The 24278-nt window shown below is 30.0% G+C and overlaps 1 protein-coding gene across 1 annotated transcript in view; it reads right to left on the bottom strand.

Moving 5' to 3' along the window:
- Positions 1-24278, bottom strand: part of LOC121120685 (fibroblast growth factor receptor-like 1) — a 60033-nt gene that overhangs the window by 33344 nt on the left and 2411 nt on the right. The window contains exons 3-5 of the mRNA XM_040715551.2: positions 20534-20649; positions 14696-15175; positions 13611-13767 (exon numbers count right to left, since the gene is read on the bottom strand). Of these exons, the coding sequence (XP_040571485.1) occupies positions 13611-13767; positions 14696-15175; positions 20534-20649 (753 nt within the window). The remainder of the gene's footprint in view (positions 1-13610; positions 13768-14695; positions 15176-20533; positions 20650-24278) is intronic.

Here is a 24278-nt window from a genome sequence, read left to right as displayed (position 1 = left end):
AAAGACAATAATAACGCTTTAAATTTCATTTCTAACGAATTAACATAAGGAATATTAACAAGAATTATCATTCGAACTAATGGTGTAATTTATTAAAAAATCGATGGTTACCTCTGTTTTTTCATCACGACTTAAGAGGGTTAAAAAATCTATTTCGAACCGAGGCTCAACTCTAGTATATATTATTTTCTATGCTGCATATAAATATGTGACCCGTCAACACAAAAAAAACTATAATGATTTTTTCTGAAAATTGAGAAGGAATTTCATTTGTATTCTTTGGCTAATTATTGTCCATTTCTTTTGAAAAATTATTCTGATTAAACTTTTGGAGAGTCTGCAATTACTCCTTAAAGTAACTAAAACTGATTTTCACAATATTAAAAAAAAACATAAATTGATTGATTTTATTAGAAAGAGGTACTATCAGGAAATTATAAGTTTCTTCAATCAAATAACGGTTTTAAACTATATTTAAAGTTCTAGGATATCTTAACTTATCCCAGAAATTTGAATATATTGTCTATAATGGACTCTAATACGTCTATAAAATATCCGGCTGTATGCATGGTATGAAGTAAAAGAAAAATAGGATTTTCATCTTCTACTTGAGTTTTGTTTAAGATTGTTTTTATGTTGACGGACTACATATCAACATCACCTTTAGATATGTAAGTAAGAAATATTTGTATGTATACAGAAAATTTATGGATATTCTAAAGTTGTTTATCCTTTTTGATCATTCTATCATATATCTTTTTTCACACTTTTATTTGTATATTGTGTATAAAAACATAGAGGCAAATAAATTATGTACCCACATTGTGTAAAGGTTATTTTCTAGGTAGTCTTTTGATGCTTAAAATAATATTGTGACAAAAAAATGAAGAAGAGATCAAAAACTTGGAGGAAAAGTTTGTCTCGATATTGGTTGTTACTTTCATAGTATATTTTATTCTGACACTACTTATATTTCTCTAAACTTTGAACTTTCTACTTTCATGAGAGACAAACTACTTCTAACAAATTAGACGTGATGTTCTTTTTTAGAGGTTCGGTTTATATATGTACAGAGCAAGGCCTTGAAATTTTTCGATTTATAAATGAGTAAATCAATTAATCAAGAGTCATTATTCAAACATTGAAACCTCTGACGGTGACATATCATTTATATACCCGACTACAAAAACTGGAAAACTAAATTATTTCATTATGAATATTGATTTTTTCCAATTTTTGCAATTAACTGGATCTGAGAAATTCATTTCTATAGTCTGAATTTTTCTGTTTTTAAATATTAAGATGTTTTTTATCTTATAGAACACATTTGGATAATAACACAGAGAATTGTAATGTTTACTGTTTGACAATTTGCCACTCAACACTTAAAACCTTCCTTTCGATTACACGCCCAAAAATAATTATTAAGGGAATGGAAATATGGAGATGAGAGCGATTAATTATCTTTGAAACATAATAACTTAAAAATGTCAAAAAATAATGTATAACTTTTTTTTCGCCTGGAAAGTATGAGGCCCCGTTTTTCAGAACAGCATACAAAGAATCCAAGTAGGTTTCGTTGATCTGAGCTACGACACTCTCCTTAACTAGTCTTATATATAGGTCTAAGTTCACTTCGAACCAATTGATTAAGAAGAAATGGAACATTCTCCCTTATCTTCAAACCACAATCTTAATACAACTGTTTCCTTAAATCGTTTACTGATGTTTCCAGACTGTTTTAGGACTCGCATTCATGATCTTTTAAGTAAATCAACGATTTCTCATCTATGAAGCTCTTGTTTTTCATCTAATTGTCGAGCTCAGAAATGCACATCCCTATCAAACGATACCATTTTCAATTACTTGTGACTATTATAAAGAGTTTAACAATAGCAATAAAGCAAGGGGGAAATTTCATGGTATTATCTTGTAAATAAAATTTACAGACATTATGCATAAAATGCCTAACGGTGCTATATAATAATTCAAAAAAGAACAAGGGGAGAAATTAAAATAACTTGCATGCATAATATTCGAGACATTTTCTTTCCCCTGCCTTTAGTCTTACATCCATGGAATGCATCCATTAGGTTCTTTTTAATTAATAGTAAATACTTTTTAAATAAGCACCTATTTATTAAGCTTTTACATTCATTATTCATGAAATAGTATACATAATAGAGGGTCCATAACAAATATTGAGATAGCAAAGGTTAACCATTGCAAAATTTGTGTCTTGACAAAAAATTAGCGTAGATAAATAGATTTTAGGGGACCCCCGACCCACCCAATTACAAATTGCGCTGCCACTGACTGCTGTATAAGACAGTATAAATCTGACAGTCATGATTATAAAATTTATTTTTGCTATCAAATTATATAAGTCCTACTTTCTTTATCAGACGGTGTGCGTGCAAGACTTTATTGCTCTTTGTAATTCCTTACAATTTTTTTAAAATTAAATAAGGTATTAATTTGATGACAATACACATATTTAAAAAAAATTAATTTTTCCATGACGCATAATAAAACAGTTTTACTTATACGGAAACTTATGAGCGCAAATTTGGGGGAGAGGGAGGGTTTTGGGGAGGAAAAATTTATTAATCTACGTGGATTTATAGTGTTAAGGCGCGACTTTTTCGATGGTTAATCCTTTGCTATCTCAATTTTCGTTTTGAATTCTACCCGTTAAATGTATAATAAATATGGAAGGCTGAATAAAATGATTATACCTTACTTATTACAATAGGTAATAGTTTTAATTGTACTGTTAATTCAAAAGAAGTAAGTTAAAGGATTGATGGCTAATAGTGCTGTCACGATACTAAAACCGGTACCAAAAATGTATCGGTATTTCGTTACTTTTCGACTAAAAATATGGATAGGAGGGGAGGGGGACTTGCTCAAAAATTTGATTACTTCCTTTGATCTTTTAACAAAAATGGCTTAGTGTATCCTATTCACACTTACACGAGCAATGCCATTCAATGAATGGAAATTTGTTAGATTATACAAATTACACTTTTAATGCATTTCTACAACATGAGGATTTAGATCTAGAATTGATCACAGATTGTTGGCTGTTATTTCTACGGGTTCATATCGAAATGAGTGAATGCCTGACTTCGTATGATGTCATCGAAGCAATGTTTTTTGCTCTTTCGAAATCACAATTTGTCCTCAGAATATTTTTAAGGCTGTGAACTGGTCCAGAACTTCCAAACTTAATCTCAACACTATAATATACCCTTGATTTGATAAATGTACCAAATAATTTATTAGGGAAGGACAATTATGTAATAAAAATAATATATTTCTCTAGAAACAGACAGACAAAAGCTCTCATTGTTTATTCAAAAGCCGATACTAATATACATACTCATGGGTTCTTATGTAGTCATAAAAGGACATAATTGTTATTGGCCCATTAGTGTACTAAGTGCATCGTTCTATGCTTTTGTTTTTATTTACAAACGCTCTATGTATATTTTATATATATTATATTTACATATATAATTATTCAAATTAAATGATCCATCTCATTATAAAATATAAATGGACAACTACAAACTAGCAAAATTGCCATTTATTGTTTGTAGGAACTTTATATAAATTGAATTATTATAAAGGAAAAGGGTGTAAGTTATTAGCAAAAATTTTCGTTTTAAAATTTTACAAGATATCTCAGTACTTCGGTGAAATAACTATAGCACTACGTGTAGTAAAAAAAAGTCCATTATTTTTCCAACATATGACTTTAGGAATGCGTATCTCGCGTTGTATGAGTCCAATTGGTTTTACACTAGATGACGTTAGAAAGACATGATTTTTTATCATAAAAACGACAGTTTTAAGATTGTTTGACTCATTATTGTTTGAATGTGTTTCAAAGATGGACATCAACAATGAGAAAATACGCCCTATTTGACAGCTTTTCTTTGATAAAAGGCGAAAGCACAAGCCAGGTGGTTAAAATGGGAAAATCATTGACCGTCTTGATACTGTAACAGCCAATGCCCTGCAGTTTTGGTTTTGTCAATTCCCTTTCGCTAATTTTGACATCAAAGATGCACCAGGCTCTGCAAAAAAATTATCGGAAACGTAGATAAAACAATGGATATCTTTTTACTTAATGTTATATTTGTACCACATTCGTTACAGCTCTTTGTGATGGAAGAGTACACCCAATCCTGAGCTGTGGATCATTTTCGGAATTTAGAAATCTTGGAGTACAGTGAGTCCTCACTCATTTGCAGGTTTATTTTTTGGCATATAAATTCATACTATTTGCGGGTTTTCATTGCGTACCTATTATCAATTGGGTTGGTATACTTCTGTATTAATATATATTTTTTTGGCTGTTATGTTGGTTAGGGCAGCAAAATGTGGAGTGTAAATTAATATTTATTTTCTCATTACTTTGAAAAAATTTTATGATTATTTTTGACATTTTGTTTCCGCTGTTCTTTTTACATAAAAAAGTTATAGTAATCATTTCGTCATATCATCATCATGAACGAGCAACAAGCAAGAAGGCAGCGCATCTCAGATCTCCTAAATGCTGGAGTTTGATGTGATGAAATTAACAGACATTTTTAATTGTTCTATTTTGCACGATATGTAATTTTTTGCTAAAGTCAAATCCCTTACTTCAACAGCGAGATAAACGTTGTGCGCCCCCACATTTCGTGCAAAAATAGATCAAAATTACTTATGGAAAAGAGAAAATACTGCCAATATTATTTATTTTATTTATTCTATATAAGTTAGTATATAACAATGATGATAATTATCCTTAATATTTGCTGAATTCTATTTTTAAATTTATAAAATGTAAATATATCAAACGGGGTACTGACACTTAGTTTTAAATTTTCTTAGATTATCTCTTGATTTTAAAGTTGACAAAATGTATTTGAATCCTTGGTTATATCTGTAAACCTTACAGGAGGGCCTTTGAAACAACTTTCACTGCCCTTTGCACTGATTGAGAATGGTATAGATATTTCTCTAATTTCAAAGGGTCATTCGTTGCTTTCATAAGTTCTTTATCTGAGCAATATTGTATGATTAGAGTAACTGAAATTACTATCTTAGACCAATCAATCATATTCATGGAATGATTTGTTTCATAGTTTATTTTATAAGGAATAATGAATTGCCTATGGGTGTCATATGAAATTTTTACATTCAAGACTTTGTTTAATGCAAATTTACGAACTTCTGAATCTTCATCTACCAATGCTGCTTATAATATATTTTCATAATGAGTGAAGAAAGAATTTTGGGATATTTTTTTTACAATAGGGGATCTTGATCAATACCTCTTGATAGTGAAATGGCAAGCTGAAAATGCTTCGAACAATCATAGCAATTCGGTTGACATTTAATTGCAAACCACATTGGAGTATAATAGTATAAGATAAATGCTACCAGTTTTAAGAGGTTTTTGCTAGGCTTTTTATTCGATATATAATATCTCAAAATGTGACTAGCTTTGGTAAGCAATTTAGCCTTGTGCAAGGTTCCTGGTGATTTAAGAAGTAAGTTAGAACCAGGAGGAGTTGCTCCAGACTGAATTGCCAAAACAATGTCGTAAAGGTAGTGTTGGTCATTTCTTAAATCTGCCAAAATATCTTCATTAATTACTTTAACTTTTCCTACAACAGGCCTGAAATTGACGACTGGTATTTTTTGTAAATTTTCATTTATTGATTTTCCAATTGAGCCCCTATAAATACTTGGTCCTTGTTGACAACCATCAATTTGTTTGAATGCCTCCTTCAATGTCAATTCATTCATGGAAAGTTGACACATCAGTGACTGACGAGTTCTTTGGCGGGAAAGTTCAAGTCTCCTTACAATGCAAGACCAAATCCTACATTTGTGTTGCAACAATCACATATGATAGAATCAATGGATTCTAAGCTTTCATGATCTTCTAGAACAAATAGTAATTATCTAGCTTGATCCTCCGCCTTCCCACTTCTTGGTAAAACATGGACAATATATTCATGTTGGGGTTCTTAAATGGGGCAAATACCAGCAATAACTAGTTTGTATAATTTTAAATTTCAAAAAGGAATAAGAAAATTTATTCTAGTTAATTTAAATTTTTAGTTTCAAATCATGAAAGATACAATTTCCCACCCCTCTATATTTTATATGAATAAAAATTAAAACAATTTCATGTAAGACTACCTTTAAAGATGACTATATGCTCTTCTTTTTCTGTGCAAAATATTTATTTTTGGTAGGAAGCAGCAATTGCTTCTCTCTTGATGTTCAACACTTTTAACCATTTTGGCAAGGTGGATGTTGCCATCAAAACCAATGTATTTTATTTTCATGGATTCTTCTTTCGAAGATTTTGTATGAATTTTCCTTTACTTTTGTTTTTCCCTTTTAACTTTTTGCCTATCTAGAATATTTGAAGACGCAATTACTTCCATATCTTCTAAAACAGAATTACATATAGCAGATACTGCTGTATCTGACAACCGAAATATGTTCGCCATTATTACAAGATTAGGGTAACTCCCCTTATTATGGTCAGACTTTTTGAATTGCCTCACAGATTCTTCTTCAAAGTCCAAGTTCTCATCAGCATTTTCAGGGATAGGGATATCTTCCACATCTGAAATATTGGTTAGGGACTGCTTACAAGAATTTTGGTCCATTAGCCGTTTCTCTTCGTTATTTTCACACTCAATTTTACATTCCCTCCTGCTGCCAGTATCCAAATTCTTTCTGGTAGTAACACGATCAATAGGTCCTAACATCCCTATACTATTTTTTTGATCAATATATGCCTCCAACTCTTGAAGGGGTATCTTTCTTTGACATTTATCTCTTGGAGTTTCATTACCATAGCATTTACATGACATCGAAGCAGCGGCATTAAACATTTCGCCACATTCATTAACGAACTTTTTGACAAAAGTATTATCAGGTTCGACCCATATTTAGAAATTCTGACAATTTTTTCGGCGATTTTTTGGATTTATCCGGCAACAAAGTATTTGTTCATTAAAGGAATGCTGAATTACTCCCATATTGACAAAACTAACTCAGCAGTTATTAAATAAGCCTGTCTTTTAAACCATTTAGCCGGACGAGTTTGATTTAAGCCTTGCTTCACAATTAAAAGGGATATAATGACGTTATTTATATACGGAAGAATTGCTGTATTTAGATCACTGGGCTGACCAAAAAGGAAAAGCTTGTAGCAATTGTTGTTTCTGTTTGAATACTACTTTCTGAAAAATCACTTGCATTGCATTTATATTTAAGTACTTTTGAACAATTGATCGATTTGAAGTTGTTGTAGAAAAGAAACATGTTAAGAAGTCTATTTTTCAAAATACAAGGGGTAATAATAAAGAATGTTAAATTTTTATTTCTTTGTTCCAAATGTACAAAGTAAATTCACTTTACAAACTTTTAGCATTTATGCTATCCACATTATTATATACTAACTTATATAAAATAAAAAAAATTATGTATTGGCAGAATTGTCTCCTTTTCATAAGAAACTTTTATCTTGTTCGTCTATTTTCCCACTAAATCCGGGGCGCACAACGACTATCTCGCTGCAGAAGTAAGGGATTTAACTTTTGCAAAAAAATAACATATAGTGCAATACCATTTTTAAGCACACAAAGCTTTTTTTAAATCAGAAAAAAAAGTTTATTTTATAATTTTTTTTTACTTCATACAGAAACCTTTCCGGACAAGAAGGGGAGTAAAACGGATTTTGTATTTAACCTTTAATAGTGATTTCATCAATTGTCCTTGATATCATTTTTGGGAAGATAAAAAAAAATACAGATACATACATAATAAATGAATTATTTGAATACAATCATAGTGTTCAAACAACATAAAAACTCGTTCATGAGTACTTATAATGAGGGGTTTAGTCATTTGCAGCATGTTGTATCAATTGCAAATAAAGAGGGTTAAATGTTAAAAGAAAATAATTTAATTAATTTTCTTCAAAACTCAAGTATTAGCTGTACCATTATTAAACCCTTTTCATTTAATTAAATGTAAATATTTGTGGTTAATTTTTGCGTTAAATGGAATTAATAAGTTAACTATTAATAGGAATATTAGTGTTTGAAGTTAAAATTTAATTGAGAGGCTAGTTGACAGATGTTTCGTGGGCGAACTGGAGAACAGTCTATACAAAAAGAAGAAAAATGCAGAAATATTTTATTTCTTTAATTTGTTGTGAATAGAGAACCTAATCTATACCTTAAATGCTAAAACCGCTGTTAATTATAAAAGGATTACAAATCCAACAATATACATTAAATTTTGTTTCAATTATACCGATAACTACTATTATTAGTTAGCAAAAATTACTAAAATTTTAAAAGATATTAAAAAAGTTGATATTACAGCTAAAATACAAATAAATATACTATAAAATTAATGCCGAAACTGACTTATTTTTTGGAGAAAATAAATAACGTCTTGACATCACATTTACTAACTGAGATAAAGGCCAAATAAATAAAAAATCGAGTCAACTAGCCCTGGCCTTCTCTACATAACATAGTGAAATATATGTTGCTAAATTTCCTCATTTTTATTGTGCAAATGGCATATGAATATATAACGACCATTTTTGACCTATTTTCTAAAGCACAGTTGTTGTTTTTTTTATTTACCAGTATCGGAAAAATTATACTAAACTGCCATTATGTCAAAAAAAAAAAAAAAAAAAAAGGCAAAAAATCATAAAGACAGATGAATCCCCTCCAAAGGAATTAGAATAAAAAAGTTAACAGTTTCCATTAATTACAAATAGTTTTATTTTTTTGTCATTGTTCAAACTTTATGTATTATATTTTATTAACACTATTGCAAAATACTATTTTATTCGTTATGAGCACTAAAAAAATGTTTGTTTTTTTCATTTTCGTTCATTTTATTTTATTTTTCAAAATTGTCTGCATTAAAAAAGCTTTTTCTTATCTATTAAAATAAATTAGTAAATTATATATTTGTGTTATCTTTTGAAACTAAAAAGGATCAAAAACTATGGAAATTATCATATTAATAGTGGTATCAGAGTTTATTATTATCGTGACAACACTAAATACTACAGCAATAACAATACTGAATTACAATTATAAATCTGAATAAATTCATGCATTCCCACAGTTTGAATCATAACCGCCATTTCAAGGAATGATTTACATCTGGCTGATCAACAGGAAAGTAGGCTAGAATGAACATTCGTAAAATTGAGTTTAAATTAAATTTCTATTCCTTAACGAATTATAGTTTTCTTCCATGAACAAATTATTCTAATTAACATTATGAGACGATGCTATTGCACTGAATGTAGCACAAATTCGTAATTATATTATAAAGTGACTGAATATTTGAAAGGCCAATTTGGCATATATGCTGAATTTCTTGATTTTTGATCAAGATTGTTTATATGTTAACTCCTCAGTCATCACATATGTACATGAAATGCGTACTATCATTTTTTTATTGTAATAGATTCGCACTTTAATAGGGAGACGCAGTTTAATAAAAATTCAATTACCTTTTTAGGTCAAGGACAAATTGAAAGAACAAAAACAATTTAGAATTCTGATCAAGAAGGGATGAAGAAGTATGTGGGCTTCTTCATTCATCATTTGAAAGCATAACAAAGTGTTTCACCATCAATGTTATTGACAGAAAGAGAGAGGGAGATGTGGGGGAGAGAATCGATTTGAATAAACAAAAATATTCAAATTAAAATTCCAACCATTCCTTGGTAAACCCATAAGACTTTTAATTCTCCCCTTTTCCAAAAAAATAATAAGTATTTTCAAATATGTGTAAAAATATAGTGTTTGCTCATGTACATATTATACAAATTTCTTTTGAAAATAGAAACACTATTAAGTCAAATCTATCAATCTTACCTCAAAAAAGTGTGTTTATATATATATATATGTGTAGATTTTCAAAGAATATGTAAATAATTCAAAGCTTTCAGTACAATAATAAATATATACGTGTGTTTGTCGTTTTTAATACATTGATTACTTATTTTAATACATATATTTAATGGCTACCATATTGATTTATCATTAAAATATTTTAACCCTATGTAATATTGAGGCAGCGCTCAAAGTATTTACGGACATATTTCATAACAATGCATTACTATTAAAAATAGAGGTGGCAATGGGCATTTGAAAAGTTTTTGTGTGGAATGCAAAAAAATTGCACTTTCGTTTTTTTTTTTTTTTCAATTACAAAAAATTGGACTTCCAATGAAAAATTGATTTGTAGATAAAATAAGGATGTCAGAAATTTGCTTGTAAGTTTGTTGAACTATAAATTTGACCCATAAAAATTGGTGTTTTATAGAATTATCTGTGGTTTTCTGAATAAACTTGTCATTTTTTGTCTTTTTTTCATCATACGTTAATTTTCGATTTTTACGAAGAAATGTCTAAAAACGATGCATTTTGTACATAAAATTAGACTCTAACAATACAATATATATTTTCAATTTCCAGAACATTTTATTACATAATGTTTGTAATATTTGCAAAAATTATAAAGTTCTTGAGGGTTATTTTTTCAATGATATTATTTTCCTGAACTTTTTTTTTTAAAAGTACGAAAAAAAATATTGGTATGTTTGTGCTACTCTTTATAATCGCAATAAATGTCTTTGTTCTTTTTTTTTATGCAGAACAATGTTTTGCAATATTATTCGCAACTTTCAATTTGGCATTTTTTTGTTATTTGAAGTTTATATCACTTTTTTTTTTCTATTAAATCCATAATAATACAAATATATAATATATATATAGCGCCTCTATAATTTATTAGATTGGCTCTATCTTATAAATTGGAATTTTCACCTGCACCGAAGGGGTCTAAACATTAAGAAGAAATAACCTCGACCATTGTCAATGTGATTTCCCGCTGCTTCCTTGGCCTGAGCAACGCCGAGTAACCCTTTGCTAGTACTATATAGTAAAGTACCTCCGTTAACCTCTAAAAAACTTTGAGTATCTTTTATGCAAGATAATACGTCTCCATTATTCTTCATTAAGAAGTAATTCAAGTAATTATTATTTCTATAAGGTATGGGGAAGATTGATTGATGACATCGTCACATGTAGATATCTATGATGTCATCATTTATCAAAATATTGTTATATGAGAGAGACACGTTTTTAGAGTTTTGAAAAGTTTATTAGCCAACTCATATTTTCGAGATGTTTTTGTACATCTTAAACAATTGCATACACTTCTTGAGTAGATTAAAAGTCATAAAAGATGAAAACCAAATTGTTATTTTTTATAATTACTATGAGATCCCATTGTCCACTTCCTTGTTTTACAAATTCGTGTTGAACAATATAATAAGTATATACTTAATATTCTTTGGGAAGATTATTAGCAAATATATTCTGAATATACTCCCCCCTTCAGCCTCATAATAAAAGCAAAGAGAAAATAAACGCAGTATCACTAATGGGATAGTTTATTTTCGACTACTACTAAGACTACGTAATTCAATGGATATTTAGGTCAAATAAAACTCCTTTCGTAACATTTTTTATTCTGTCTTTTCTTTATATAGTAGTAAAATAAGCTCTTAGATTACGAGGAACATCCACAGGGAAGAAGTGCACCTAATCCAAAATGAACGTACAACTTTATTTTAACAAATTGGTAAAAGTTTCGTCTCTACTTATTTAATCATCTCGAACCTAATTATAATACGTTGATCTACAAAGTCACACTATACCAAAAAAGGAAGGAATTTCGTCCACTGGAAGCCTCGACTTTTGAAAAAAAAGGGACAACATTTAATTAAAACTTTTGTAGCCCTTGAAGATTTGTCATGATAAGGTATTTTCAGGCAACCAAAGTTGTTAGACAAGGGCTGATATTTTATAAATAATCAGATATAGTTTTCTCCCTGAAAGCATTTTTTTTTTGTTTTCCAACGGATTCATATCTTAAGTATACAATATTTAAAAAATATATATATATTTATTAGTAGCTTTTCAGATAAAAGATTTATAGTTGGCTTTGGAACCTGACAAGTCATTTTGGAGTTGAAATCATTTAAGAAGATGTTGTTCATTCATATTTTTTTATGCATTATTAGTTAATATTTTACTTGATTGTCGCAGCGGAGCTGTAAAAAACACAAATTATATTTGTATAAAATTTATTTGAGTTATAAAATACGGATTCATTAGTTTGATTCCGGTTAATTAATGTTAGCAAATTGACCTTTTTAAAAAAAGGAGAACGATTTTTATGGCAGACAAATATCACAATCCTTGGTAATGAATCAATTTTATTTTGGATTTTCTACCAAATGTTATGACCAGGAGGCAAACATTGTGTTGCAAACTTTTTAAGAAGTACATAAGTAATAACATATGCATTCATTCATTGATCTAGGGTGGAATACTCTATGTAGTAAGCAATCCCTGCCTAAAATATTGAACAGTTTTTCTTTTATTATCTCATTTTTTCTGATTGCATCATTTAAAATATTCAAGTAAATGTCATAATTTCTAAGAATATTCTTCGATAAAAATAGGATGCAGATATTGGATTTATCGGTTTTCCGTATGGATCTAATATACCAACCCACGTTTCATGAATACTCTTTATAATTCAAATATTTGTGGAGTTAGATGATAAAAAAGTCAGAAGGAATCAACTATAGAAACCACCTGAAGAGCGATTATATAGTTTTTTTATATATTCCAAAAAGCGATCCGTGTACAACAGCAATATTTTTCCACAAAGAATTAAGTTTTACTATCAATAATCTTTTTATGTATGACACGAATCAATATTTGATTTATGATTCCTAAAATTATGACCCCAGAATAAATAGTTGTAAAAAATAAATTTAGTTGTATAAAGCTACATCTAATATCTTTGAAGATAAATAAAATAAAGTGTTTCTCTTATAGATTCGGTACCTTCTAGAATGAAAATGCCAAGCGAAAATGCTCTAATGATATAATCTTGCACCCCCCTTTACACCCATTTTTATGTATAATAATTAATCATAAATACAACACTCCATATTCATCAACTGCTTTCTCTAACCCCTCACCACCCTGTTTTAAGGGGAAGAAGGAAGTAAAAGAATGTTTCAACTCTCTTTTATTTTCTTAAGAAACTTTACGTTGAAATGTCAAAGAAATAATTAAAATTGATTGGTAAACTAAATAAATTATTTCATTTTACAGAAAATAAAATAATTTTATAAAAATAATAATGTATCTTTCCATGAATTCATTTATTTACTTAACTCGAGGAACTTCTCATTAATTTTATTTATCTTAGGATTTTTCTATCTTAAAACATACATATACACACAAAGTTTTTTTTTCCAAGACGACAAAGTGTTAATATTCATTTCTTTTTTATAAAAAAATCTTAAATCCTTTCATTTATCTTTCATTAATTTTATCAAAAGAAAAGGAATTAAAAACTTTTTTTATTTTGTTAAATGAGGGATTTTGTATATATTTATACATTCATTCTTATAAATCATTATCATTATGTATGGGTAGGTATGTCAGGACTCTTACCATGTACTTTGACAGGAAATGTGCTGTTGACTTCACCCCAGGCATTTCGTGCCTTACATTTGTACAACCCCGAATCATCTATTTGTAGATTTGGTATAAGGAGTGCTGTTTGTGAGCGGTCGTCTTGAAGGTTGGGTGTTATGAGTATATCTCCATCCTATTTGAGAAAAATATAGAAGAAAGGTTGGGTTGAATTAGATATATCGATTTTCCGTTAAAATCTTCTTTTTTCTTAGAAAGTTTGTTACTTTTTTTAAAAAGAAACAGTAACGTATAGATACAAAAAAAACTAATTAAGTTTATATTATGTTAAATAACCCCATTTTATGTGTGTTTATAAAAGATGGAGGAACAGAAAGAAATCCGATATGTATCTTTCCTCCAACAAAACCACCCCAATAGAAACTATACAACACCATTTATGTAGAACTGATTTTCCATTATGATAGCTCATAAACATATAGAGGTTCCTCCCATTTCAACAATACAATAACCCTCTATCTATGCGACCCACTTATTATTTAATATTCTTAAACGAGTCCCATCATTACAAAAGATATGGAGGACCACTCAAATATAACTAATTCATCAGTAGTATTTTATGGAAGGGCTAATAAAATAAAATAATGATAGCTACATTATACGAGCTCTATACAGTTTACATATATAATTACTCTAATGACTTCTCTCTTTTATTAACAATTGGGAGAGGATGATGTACACTGTTGCCAAATCAGGGCTGATTTCAAGGAAGTACAGGCAGCAATATTTTAAGCTACATAATGGATATATTTTAATACAATTAAATATATATACTGGGAAGAAAATAATTTATTTTTTGTTTGAAAAAAAAAAAAAAAACCTTTACAAATAGTAAAATTAAATTAACCTTTTCTCAAAAAAATCTGATTTGAAAAATCAACTAAGATCATATTGTTTTGTACAAAACTAGTTAAAAGTATTTTTTATAAAGAATCTGAACTTCTTTAAGTTACACTTGAAAGAAAGAAAAGAAACCCACGACATATATTTTTCCCCAGGCTCCATGCATCCTAAAAGCAACCTTGTCTTAAATAAGTACTCACCTTAAACCAAACGATCGTCGGAGGAGGACTCCCTTCTACCAGGCATTCCAACTTTAGAAGTTCTCCTGTTTGGAAATGTAGACCATAGTCTGGATGATATTTTGTGAAGCGTATCCATTTGGGAGGAACTCCGTCCAGTGAGGAAGGGATCATTGTGGGGGGTGGCGATGGAGTTCGGATTTCTAAATTGGGAATTTGATTGTTATCTATAAAAGTAATTCCATTCTGGATATTTTTTCGCATCATGACTTCATTATCAGGCTCAGAGGAATGAAAATGGATCTCTTCTGAATTGGACGAAATGCCATAGAGTTCCTTTCGTCCCTTGACAATCACATTGATTTGAACGGATTTACTTCCAAAACCGTTCACACCTTTACAGATGTAGACTCCAGAGTCTCCAGTTAAGACGGATTTTATTTTGAGGTAGCGACGATTGAATCGAAAACGGTCCCATGTGGATGTAATGAGATGCTCATCCTGAAAAAAAAAGTATTGGATCATTTTGTGAAAAATGTATGTAGATTAGTGTTGTTACGATATCAATATTTTTTTACAGGTTCAGGGACCAAAATAAGAATCTTATTTCGATATTTGTATGCTAAAAATACAAAATATTATCTTTAAGAATAATTCACCTACACTTACAAGAGCTTATTTTAGATTTTTTTTGTATGTAGTAGTAGCAAAGCAAGTTTTAAGGGGAAGAGACAATTGTCTAAGTCCCTGCATTTTAAGACGTAAGAAATAGTACTTTGATAATTGTCTTTTATAAAAAGTTTGTCTAATTAATATCTTATAAATAATCACTAATAATGTCAATTTCATTGTTTGTTTTTGGTGTAATGGACAATTTTTTGTATGAGATGGAGTGTAAAAAAGTTTAGGATGTTACATCATGTTACTGACATAGTGTTGGGCATGTACCAGGTTCAATACCAATTTAGTATAATACTCTTTTAAGAGTGATAGTACCGCTATAGTTCTGGTATTCCAAGCAAAACTAGTGTTGATAGTTTAGAAAAAATATTTTTTGTTAAGTTAATGGTTGGCGGATGATGCTTTTATTATATACAGCTCTACCATATGCGTCATAAGGCCTTGTACACTTTTTATACTGATAATAACGTTTAAACTTTCTGCGTTCCATAAAAAAAGAGAAATAACAAAAACCAGTTTCCTTTTAGGTGTTCATTGAAAAAATGAATTCAGGCGTAGGTATTTCAGGAGTTCCAAAATACAGAAATGGAAAAGCTTCGGTAAAAAATCGTTGTACGACTCAAAGCCGGTGACAATTCCTCCGTGATTGCACGTAATTTCGGGATCAGTAGGACCACCGTATACAACGCCAAGAAGCTCTACACAGAAACTAAATCCTTTATTGATCGTCACAGGTCGGAAAGACAAAAAAAGGTCGCACAGAGAGCCTCACTAAGAGTGGGAAGGCGAAGATAGAGCCAAACCATCTTGACAACATCTGTAAATGTCCAGGGACCTCAGTGTTCACAAAATGGCTGTCTGGCGCATCATTAAGGAAAATTTGGTCTTCAAGCCTAGGGCTATCACAAAAGTTCAAGGTTTGACGGCTTATACGGACATAAGTGGCAGGAACGATCGAAGATCCTGCTTAATATATTGAAGAAACCCAATATGAAAGTCCTCATTTCTTCGGATGAAAAAATTTATACAATTTACCCAGTCAGCAACTCCTGCAGCCTTCGGTACATCGCCAAGACCCCAAAGACGGCTTTCCCGCGGTAAAATTCACCGGCTGTTCGAAACGCCGAGCCAATGCCATAATGGTCGGCGTCATTGTCTCAGATGGTAAGGCGTTTCCACCGGTTTGGATAAGAGGAACCTTAGAGGCCAACAAATTTGAGGCGGATTGATTTTGGTAGGTGGAGATGTAGCCGTCAAACTCCCCAACCTGAACCCACTTGACTACTACGCGTGGAGCGCCGTAGAGAGGAAGGCCAACACCCATTAACACAGCAGCCTGAAGATCATGAATGCCAAGGTGGAAGAGGAATGGGCCAACATTCCGGCAAATACCCTTAAGAATGTATGTCGTAAAGTTTGAACCCGGCTGGAATTCCTTATTGCGGGAAAGGCCGGAATTTTTGAAAAATAATATAAATTTTAATATCCTGCATCGCCTTTTCAATAAATTTTTTTTGTATCATTAATATTAAGCCTATTTTTCTGTTTCTTTCTAATAAAGTTAAAAGTGTAAAAGGACTTATGGTGCATACAATATGCCTTATGCAATTCTATCCATGAATATAGGTAGATGCAAAAAGTCATTTTCAAGTTAATCTGTAGGTAGTTTTTGTTTCTTTTATTAAAAAAATAATATTTTTAATAAAAAAACTATTTTTATTATACTTATACCTTTTTTCTTAATTAGAAAATGGCTTTCTTACTCCCCCTTCTTTCCCGTGATGGCTTCACATCATCATATCATAGTAATATCTCCTCGCATGATTGAATATACCATTCATCATATGAGTTATGACATTATGAAGAGAGTTTTTTTTTTGTTTTTTTTTTGTGTGTGTAGGTCTAATGTAATTAGAATAAAATATGACCTTTTGTCATGAGAAATGAGGGGAATTTGAATCTAAAAAGCAAGAAGGCAACTTATATCGAAATACAATAATCAATTACAAAAAATTTTCTAAATGGTGAGGCTGGGGCCTAACATTTTGATAAAAATTTAGAAAATAACACTGATTGTTTGGGGGGACTGTTGGTACATTTTTAGTACATCATGATCATATCTGTGTTATTTCATTAAAATATAATAATATTTACATTGACCACAAGGACGATAAAATTTTCGAAAAATTCACAGAGACATTTTTGGGTTTTTTATAATTTTTTTGGAAAAAATATATATTTTAGATCAACGGTTAGAAAATATAATCATCATTTTTTGAAAATTACTATTTACCAACAAAACATTGATGAGAGTGTCAAAAAATTAAAATATAGGTATATAATTGCCTGCGTCCAATCCAAACTGAAGTCAGCTGTTTTGAATAGACTACATACTCTTAAGTTGAATATGGAAACAGTTTTCTTCTTAATATCCTGTTTTCCCAGGATTTATTAAGGGTTTTATATTGATCATTTTCCTTGTTAATAGTAAGTGAAGGATTTTTTATAATTGAAGAAAATGACTCTATTTCCATAAGATAATTGAGAATGCGTTTATAGAGCAGGAGATGTGTATTTTTTTGGAATTGACTAAGCAAAAGGTTTCTTCTCAAGACTTGTGGACTTACCATTATCATTTTTTACGATTCTTGACACTTTAAACTTGGCAATGGTTTTTTTCTTGGCCAATTCAGTCATTTTTATTCTAGGATTGACTTCAAAAGACTCTCAGGTTAGCTTTTGGAGTAAGTTTGTTTAGTCACTCATTTTTAGGCGTGTCTCCAATGTAATTTCCAGCTTCATGTTGTTTCTTGAACCTCCAGATCGTCTGGTTGCAGACTTAGAGCAAGTTCATGATGTAGGTGTGAGCTGTACGAACTAGAAAGGGAACTTCCTTTCTTTTGGCTTCCATTTTTTTACTTATGGGTATTTTATCTGACCTAAACAGCTGACCTTACTTTTAAGGCTATGTATCCAAAAAGTTCGAGCAGGATGGTTATAAAAAAATGCTTAATAAACCATTTAAATTTTCATTTGAATAACATTCCAAGACTTTTGACCACCCAGTATTATAAAATGTTTTTCTTTTTTTTTTTCTTAATACTGTTTAAAGTGCGAGTTTTAAACTTTCATTTTAATTAAACATCATATCAAAAACATAAAAATGTAATTTTTATGTTTTATTTTTTCAATTTTTACAAAAAATTTATCGTCTTGCTTCTCAAATTAAATATTTATATATTTACTTAAACTGTGTAATTTCATTGTGTTTATTAGGGCCTTAAACAATACCAAAAAAAGGTACAGCTTGTTTGGACAAAGCATGGAAAGCTTCACCCTAATGTATGTACATTCAACATATATAGGTCATTGGGTTAATAAAATCATTGTCAGTGACTATATTACTGTTGTACATAGAGTAATGAATATTCCAAATAATGTAACTTTATCACGAGGAGTGAGCCATTGTAACTTGTAACATAGAATGAAAAACAATTCATTCTTTTATTTTATAAACTGAACACATTTTCTTGATTAAACGAAGGTGATATCAATTTAAGTATGTACTATGGTCTGACCATTGGTCCTACTCTACATAATATGTGTGAAAGCATTTCTTTGCATCGCTGCCCATGTGTGACAAAGACTAATGATTGTATGTATGTGTACTATCATTTGATTCAAAAACCATGTTTGTAACTCATTTATGGCCCTAAATACAAAATGTATGTGTTTAAGAAAGAAAAAAGAGTCCAATCAAGGTCCCATGAGAGAGAGAAGGACATTGGGATACAAAAATAGATCCACATTTATTTTGAAAAAAAAAAAACCCGCACATTTTCATTCGTAAATTCATGTATTTTGTACTGAATGGAGCTCATTAAGGTTTAAATTGATTTTTTGATAATTTTATAATCCTAAGCTTTTCATCATAGGACAGTTTTACAAGTTGAGGGAAAGGTATAAAGCAGTGATTTTCAAAGCTGGGAGGTGCACCTCCCTAGGGGATGGGAGTAAAAGTTTTTCAAAGGAGTTGTAAAAACTGGAAAGATAATTGTCAGGGGTGTTGGAACAATTCAAAAGTGGAGGTGGTAGTTTCATATTAATCACAAATGGTGTTATATGGATGACAACATCATCAGTAATCACGCAACTTTCATTGCTGTTATATTTATTATAAAAAGCTGGGACACAGCTATTCATTTATTATTTGGGAGGGGCACTCTGAAAACTACTGGTTTAAAGAGTTTATTGAGTATTCAAGTCCGTTCTGACTTCAAACCAACGTTACGTCACACGGGAAATGAGCTAATTTTGGAGTGGAGCAATGAATAGTTTAATTATAATAAATGTGAGTTTCCACATCTTTGGTTTGCTCATAATCATCTTGAAACATTCTCTAATCATTCTTTGGAAAATAAAGAGGTTTTTTGATTTAAATGGTTCATTATTTGGACCAAAGAAAAAAAATAATAAAAGATATGTGTCAGCAGGGTAAAAATTTTCGTGCTTACAAAGTTTGATTTATATATATTGCCATTTTTATTTCTATCAATAATAATCATTCTAAATCATATAACTTCTTCAAAGTTCTAACAAACTAATTTTTATGTTCCCAGATTATACTTCTTAGATACGTATACACATATTATGGATGTGGACACACCCTAAGAATTCTGCATTTCCGTATCTTATAGGTAAAAGTAATATATATTTACAGTCACAAATCTCTTAATTTGCAAAAGTTAATTTTCTGAGGTGTAAAGATTCTAATATACAGAATTCTTAGAGATTACAGTGTCCATTACTTTTTTCTAAAAGTAACACATTCAGATGTGTGATGTTCGTATGATGTGAGAATTACCTTTAACACAAACAATAATGTGTTAACTTTAGAATGGAGCAATGACCAATATAATTCTTTTTTAAATCTGCATATTAGTATACTCTATAACACACAAATTAAACATATTTGAGTCACGGAATCTCTTGATTGTGAATAAAAAACTTTTGAAGCTCAAATATTCTTAGTTCTTAAAAATAAGTTATCCAAACTTATGAGCTTCGAACATGTGACAACCGTGTCTTGTGCCAATTTACTTTAATATGAACGGGAAATGCCCATATCAGGGATTTTTCAATGCATAAATGTAGGCATATAGCTGTTATAAGACATACCTGATACCACTCAATGATGGGACGTGGGAATCCGGATATAGGGCAGTTGAGCTTCAATGTATCCCCTTCTTTTGCTACATAACGATCCAAATAGTCTGTTGATACTTCGGGAGGACCTGTAAAGGGAAATGGAAAAATATGTAGGAAGTGCATTACACAATTAAGTACTCGAAGCATCCTTAATTGAATTATGTGAATACATACATTTATCTATTATCTTTTTCTGATTCTCTACCCTGGTACTAGAACTACTCTTGATGCATTTGATGAGAAAGAATGGATCTTAGAAAGGGAATCCCCCTATTTCTTGTAGGATAATAAGACAATATAAACATATAAATTAGTGTGTATCATTCTTTCCTAATGTAATTATTATCATTGAATATATATATATGCATATACAACCAACGCTTCAACTAACGTGTTGATGGAGGGAAGAAAAGATCACAAATCACGTGATACGATGTTACCCTCTTCTTCAGAGTTAAATAAGTGATGTGTTCGATCTGTTATAGACTGCACTCTTCATAAGTCTCACTTTTTTCAGTCTTTTTTGTCCTATTTTTTTCATATTTCAATGGTTCTAAGTACTTATTAGTCGGTCCTGTATGAGTTGAGCCTCTATGTTAAACTGGAAACGGATACTTGTGACTTGGACTTAAATCGTACGTAATATGTCTTAATAAATTACAACTTTAGAAGTTAAAAGATATTAGACAAAACTTTTTTTTTCATGGGGACTAAATTATATATGTATAAAAATACATTTGTCAAATATAGATATCATCATGAAATAATAAGAAATTAAAAGAAAATGCGAAAATAAATATTCTAGTTTAAGATTATCCCTCTCAATTATAGCCTACCTTCCCCTTTGTATTCCTTTGAAGCATATAACCAAAAGAGCATAAACAAACAAGTCAAGGTTATAATCATTTTCAAAAATAAACAAATATACACATACAAAACAGAAATATACACAACTAAATCACAGCTTCAATTCGAATACTAAGACTTGTACTCGTAAAAATTATGCATGAAGAGTACTGAGATGGGAATTAAACTTAAATATCCCTAAATTACGACATCAAACTTGACTCTGACTCGTCGTAAAAAGTATTGTAGTACAACAAGGATTCATACTCTTAAGAATTACTCGTAAACATCTCTGAGTTTAACATACCTATGTGGCTCGTCAACACAAAACAAGCGAGATCAATTTTTCTCATAATCTAGTCCGGATTATATTTCTATTATTTGACAAATTATTCTCACTTTCTATCAACAAATTATTTTGTTGCAAATGGCTCTTAAAGTAACAAAATGTAATTATCACTATAAAACAGTTGATTAAACTTATTTGAAAAAAAACATTTTGTAGGCAAATTAAGTCTAATAAATCAAATGAAGGTTTTACACTTTAGCCAACATTGTTGGGTATCTCAAAAAAATGAGCACACAGTCTATAATTCACTAAAATAAGTCCATATGTATTGAATAAGAATTAAGTAGAGAATTTCTCCTTTAAATGATTTTTGTTCAGGATTGTTTATATATGAAAGTAGCACATTTCGTACATGGATTTGTGGACTAAATTTGATTAATGGTATGGTATGTTTGTATCTGACTAAAAAATGTAGCAAAGGGTGAATGCCTTCTAAATGTGTATATGATAATATGATTACATATTATATTTGCACATCTTTTTACATATATTTTTGCAAAATTATTACACAAATACTTTGTTTTTATACATAAATTAGTCGTTCATCAGTTTAATTAAGTTGGAAGTAATGATAAATAGTTATTATGTATTATGAGCATGAACAAAAAAGTTGTTGCATCTTGTAGAATAACTACAACAACCTACAATGTACATAATTATAATCAAATTTGATCAAAATTGAAAGGTATATATATATTATTTATGCTTGTTCTAAGAAGTTTTTGCTAATTAACTGTTTGCTAGGGAAAATTCATGAAATCCTTGCACGGGATGTATATATATAATATCTTCAAAGAAACATTTAAATATACTACGTAACTTTTATTATGGGAATAGAAGATACTAAATTATCTGGGAAAAATAATAAATTGAATGTTCCGAATGGGGACACAAAAATTGCAGTAGCATGACTCAATTACAAAAAACGTAGTTTTGAAAGAATCAGGAAAAGAAACTCAAAAACCAATTTTTGATATGTTTAAATACTTCATTTAGCAATATTGTTTATTCAATATGCTTTTAATTATGGTGGTCCAATCATAAAATGGTCGAATTTCTTTATATTCTACAGGTTTTGGCTTATAAAGGGACAGAAAATATATAATCTTGGCTTTTAGATTATATATTGGTCACACATAAAAAAAATTCCCTAAGCGAGGCATTTTTTCTAGAGCAGTCCATATAGGTGTGACAATATTTCGTTGCTGTAGAGATGTCGATGCTACAATATCAATGACAAAGAGTTGTTGATTTACTCCTCGAACATATCGATTTTAAGACTATGAAGGAGGTCGTTGGCGTCACTGAAAACACAACTTTTCAGATCCAACCGGATTTCCAGGCTTGAAAATGGGAGAATGAGATTGTTAAACGTACTCTTGGGGGAAATTGTAGTCATCTCAGGGGTAATTTAGGTAGAGTTATATGTACAATGAGTATTCCATACGGTCAATGGGGCGAGAACTTGGAGTACATAAGAAGACAATTTGCTACCCTGTTGCCAATCTTACTGTTATAAATGGATAATAAATAATATTTTATACAATTTATTGTAATTTGTATTCTAGGGCATTTATGAATCAATTTTGATGTGACGGTAATGCATAACAACTCTGTATGTATTGTTACAATAAGTCAAATAATTGATGTCATAAGATTTAAGTGGCTATAAAGATTGCAAAATTATCTCAGAATCAATCATTTTATTTTCCAAAGTAATCAACATTTAATAGGATACATTTTTTTTCTTTTTTAAGGCCTTATTGGTAATAAAAGTTTCTAAGACATTCGTTTTTTTTCATCAGTTATAGAAAAAGATTCTTGATTGAACTTGGGGATTAATTTTTTTAAATTTCTATTGGTCATTGAAATTGTATAGAATTATACATTTTTGTACTAAAATTAATTAATCTGACCTAGGAAATTGTAGTCAATACATACAGGGGTGTCCAAAAGTCTTTAACCTTTTAGATTTGCTGGGGATAAGGGAGGTAGTCGATATTGGAGGCAGTAATATTGAATAATTGATAAAATATGGAAAACTAATTCTAAAATAATTTATAAAATATTTAATTAGATTGTTTATATCTACGATCAATCTGTCACTCAATATATAAAATTTAAAAAAGTTTAAAATGAATGGTCACCCCTGTATATATATATATTCGTATATGATTCTCTAGGAGCGACTGAGTATTGAACTTACACACATTGTGTTATAGAGTATAACTTCTCCTAATCACATTGTCTACTGAGCTACATTGCTCAATTTTCTTGACGCATTTGTTGACAGATTTACTCTTGGTTAAAAATAGAAACTATTTTCTGATCTAATATTCTTCAAACAAAATCATTGCAGGTGAACAAAAAAACCACTCTTGGATAATTAATTTGTAAATGAAAAAAATATTTTATAAGCTTCATATTTAACTTTTCAAAAATCAGATTTGATACTAAAAAACTAATTAAATATTCGTGTTAAATGCATCAAGTACTTCTACATAGAATTTGATTTGTAAG

The sequence above is a fragment of the Lepeophtheirus salmonis genome, chromosome 6, assembly GCF_016086655.4.
Source record: "Lepeophtheirus salmonis chromosome 6, UVic_Lsal_1.4, whole genome shotgun sequence".
NCBI classification, from domain to species: domain Eukaryota; kingdom Metazoa; phylum Arthropoda; class Copepoda; order Siphonostomatoida; family Caligidae; genus Lepeophtheirus; species Lepeophtheirus salmonis.
Note: the sequence above shows the minus strand (reverse complement) of the source record. Positions and strands in the feature narration are given on the sequence as shown.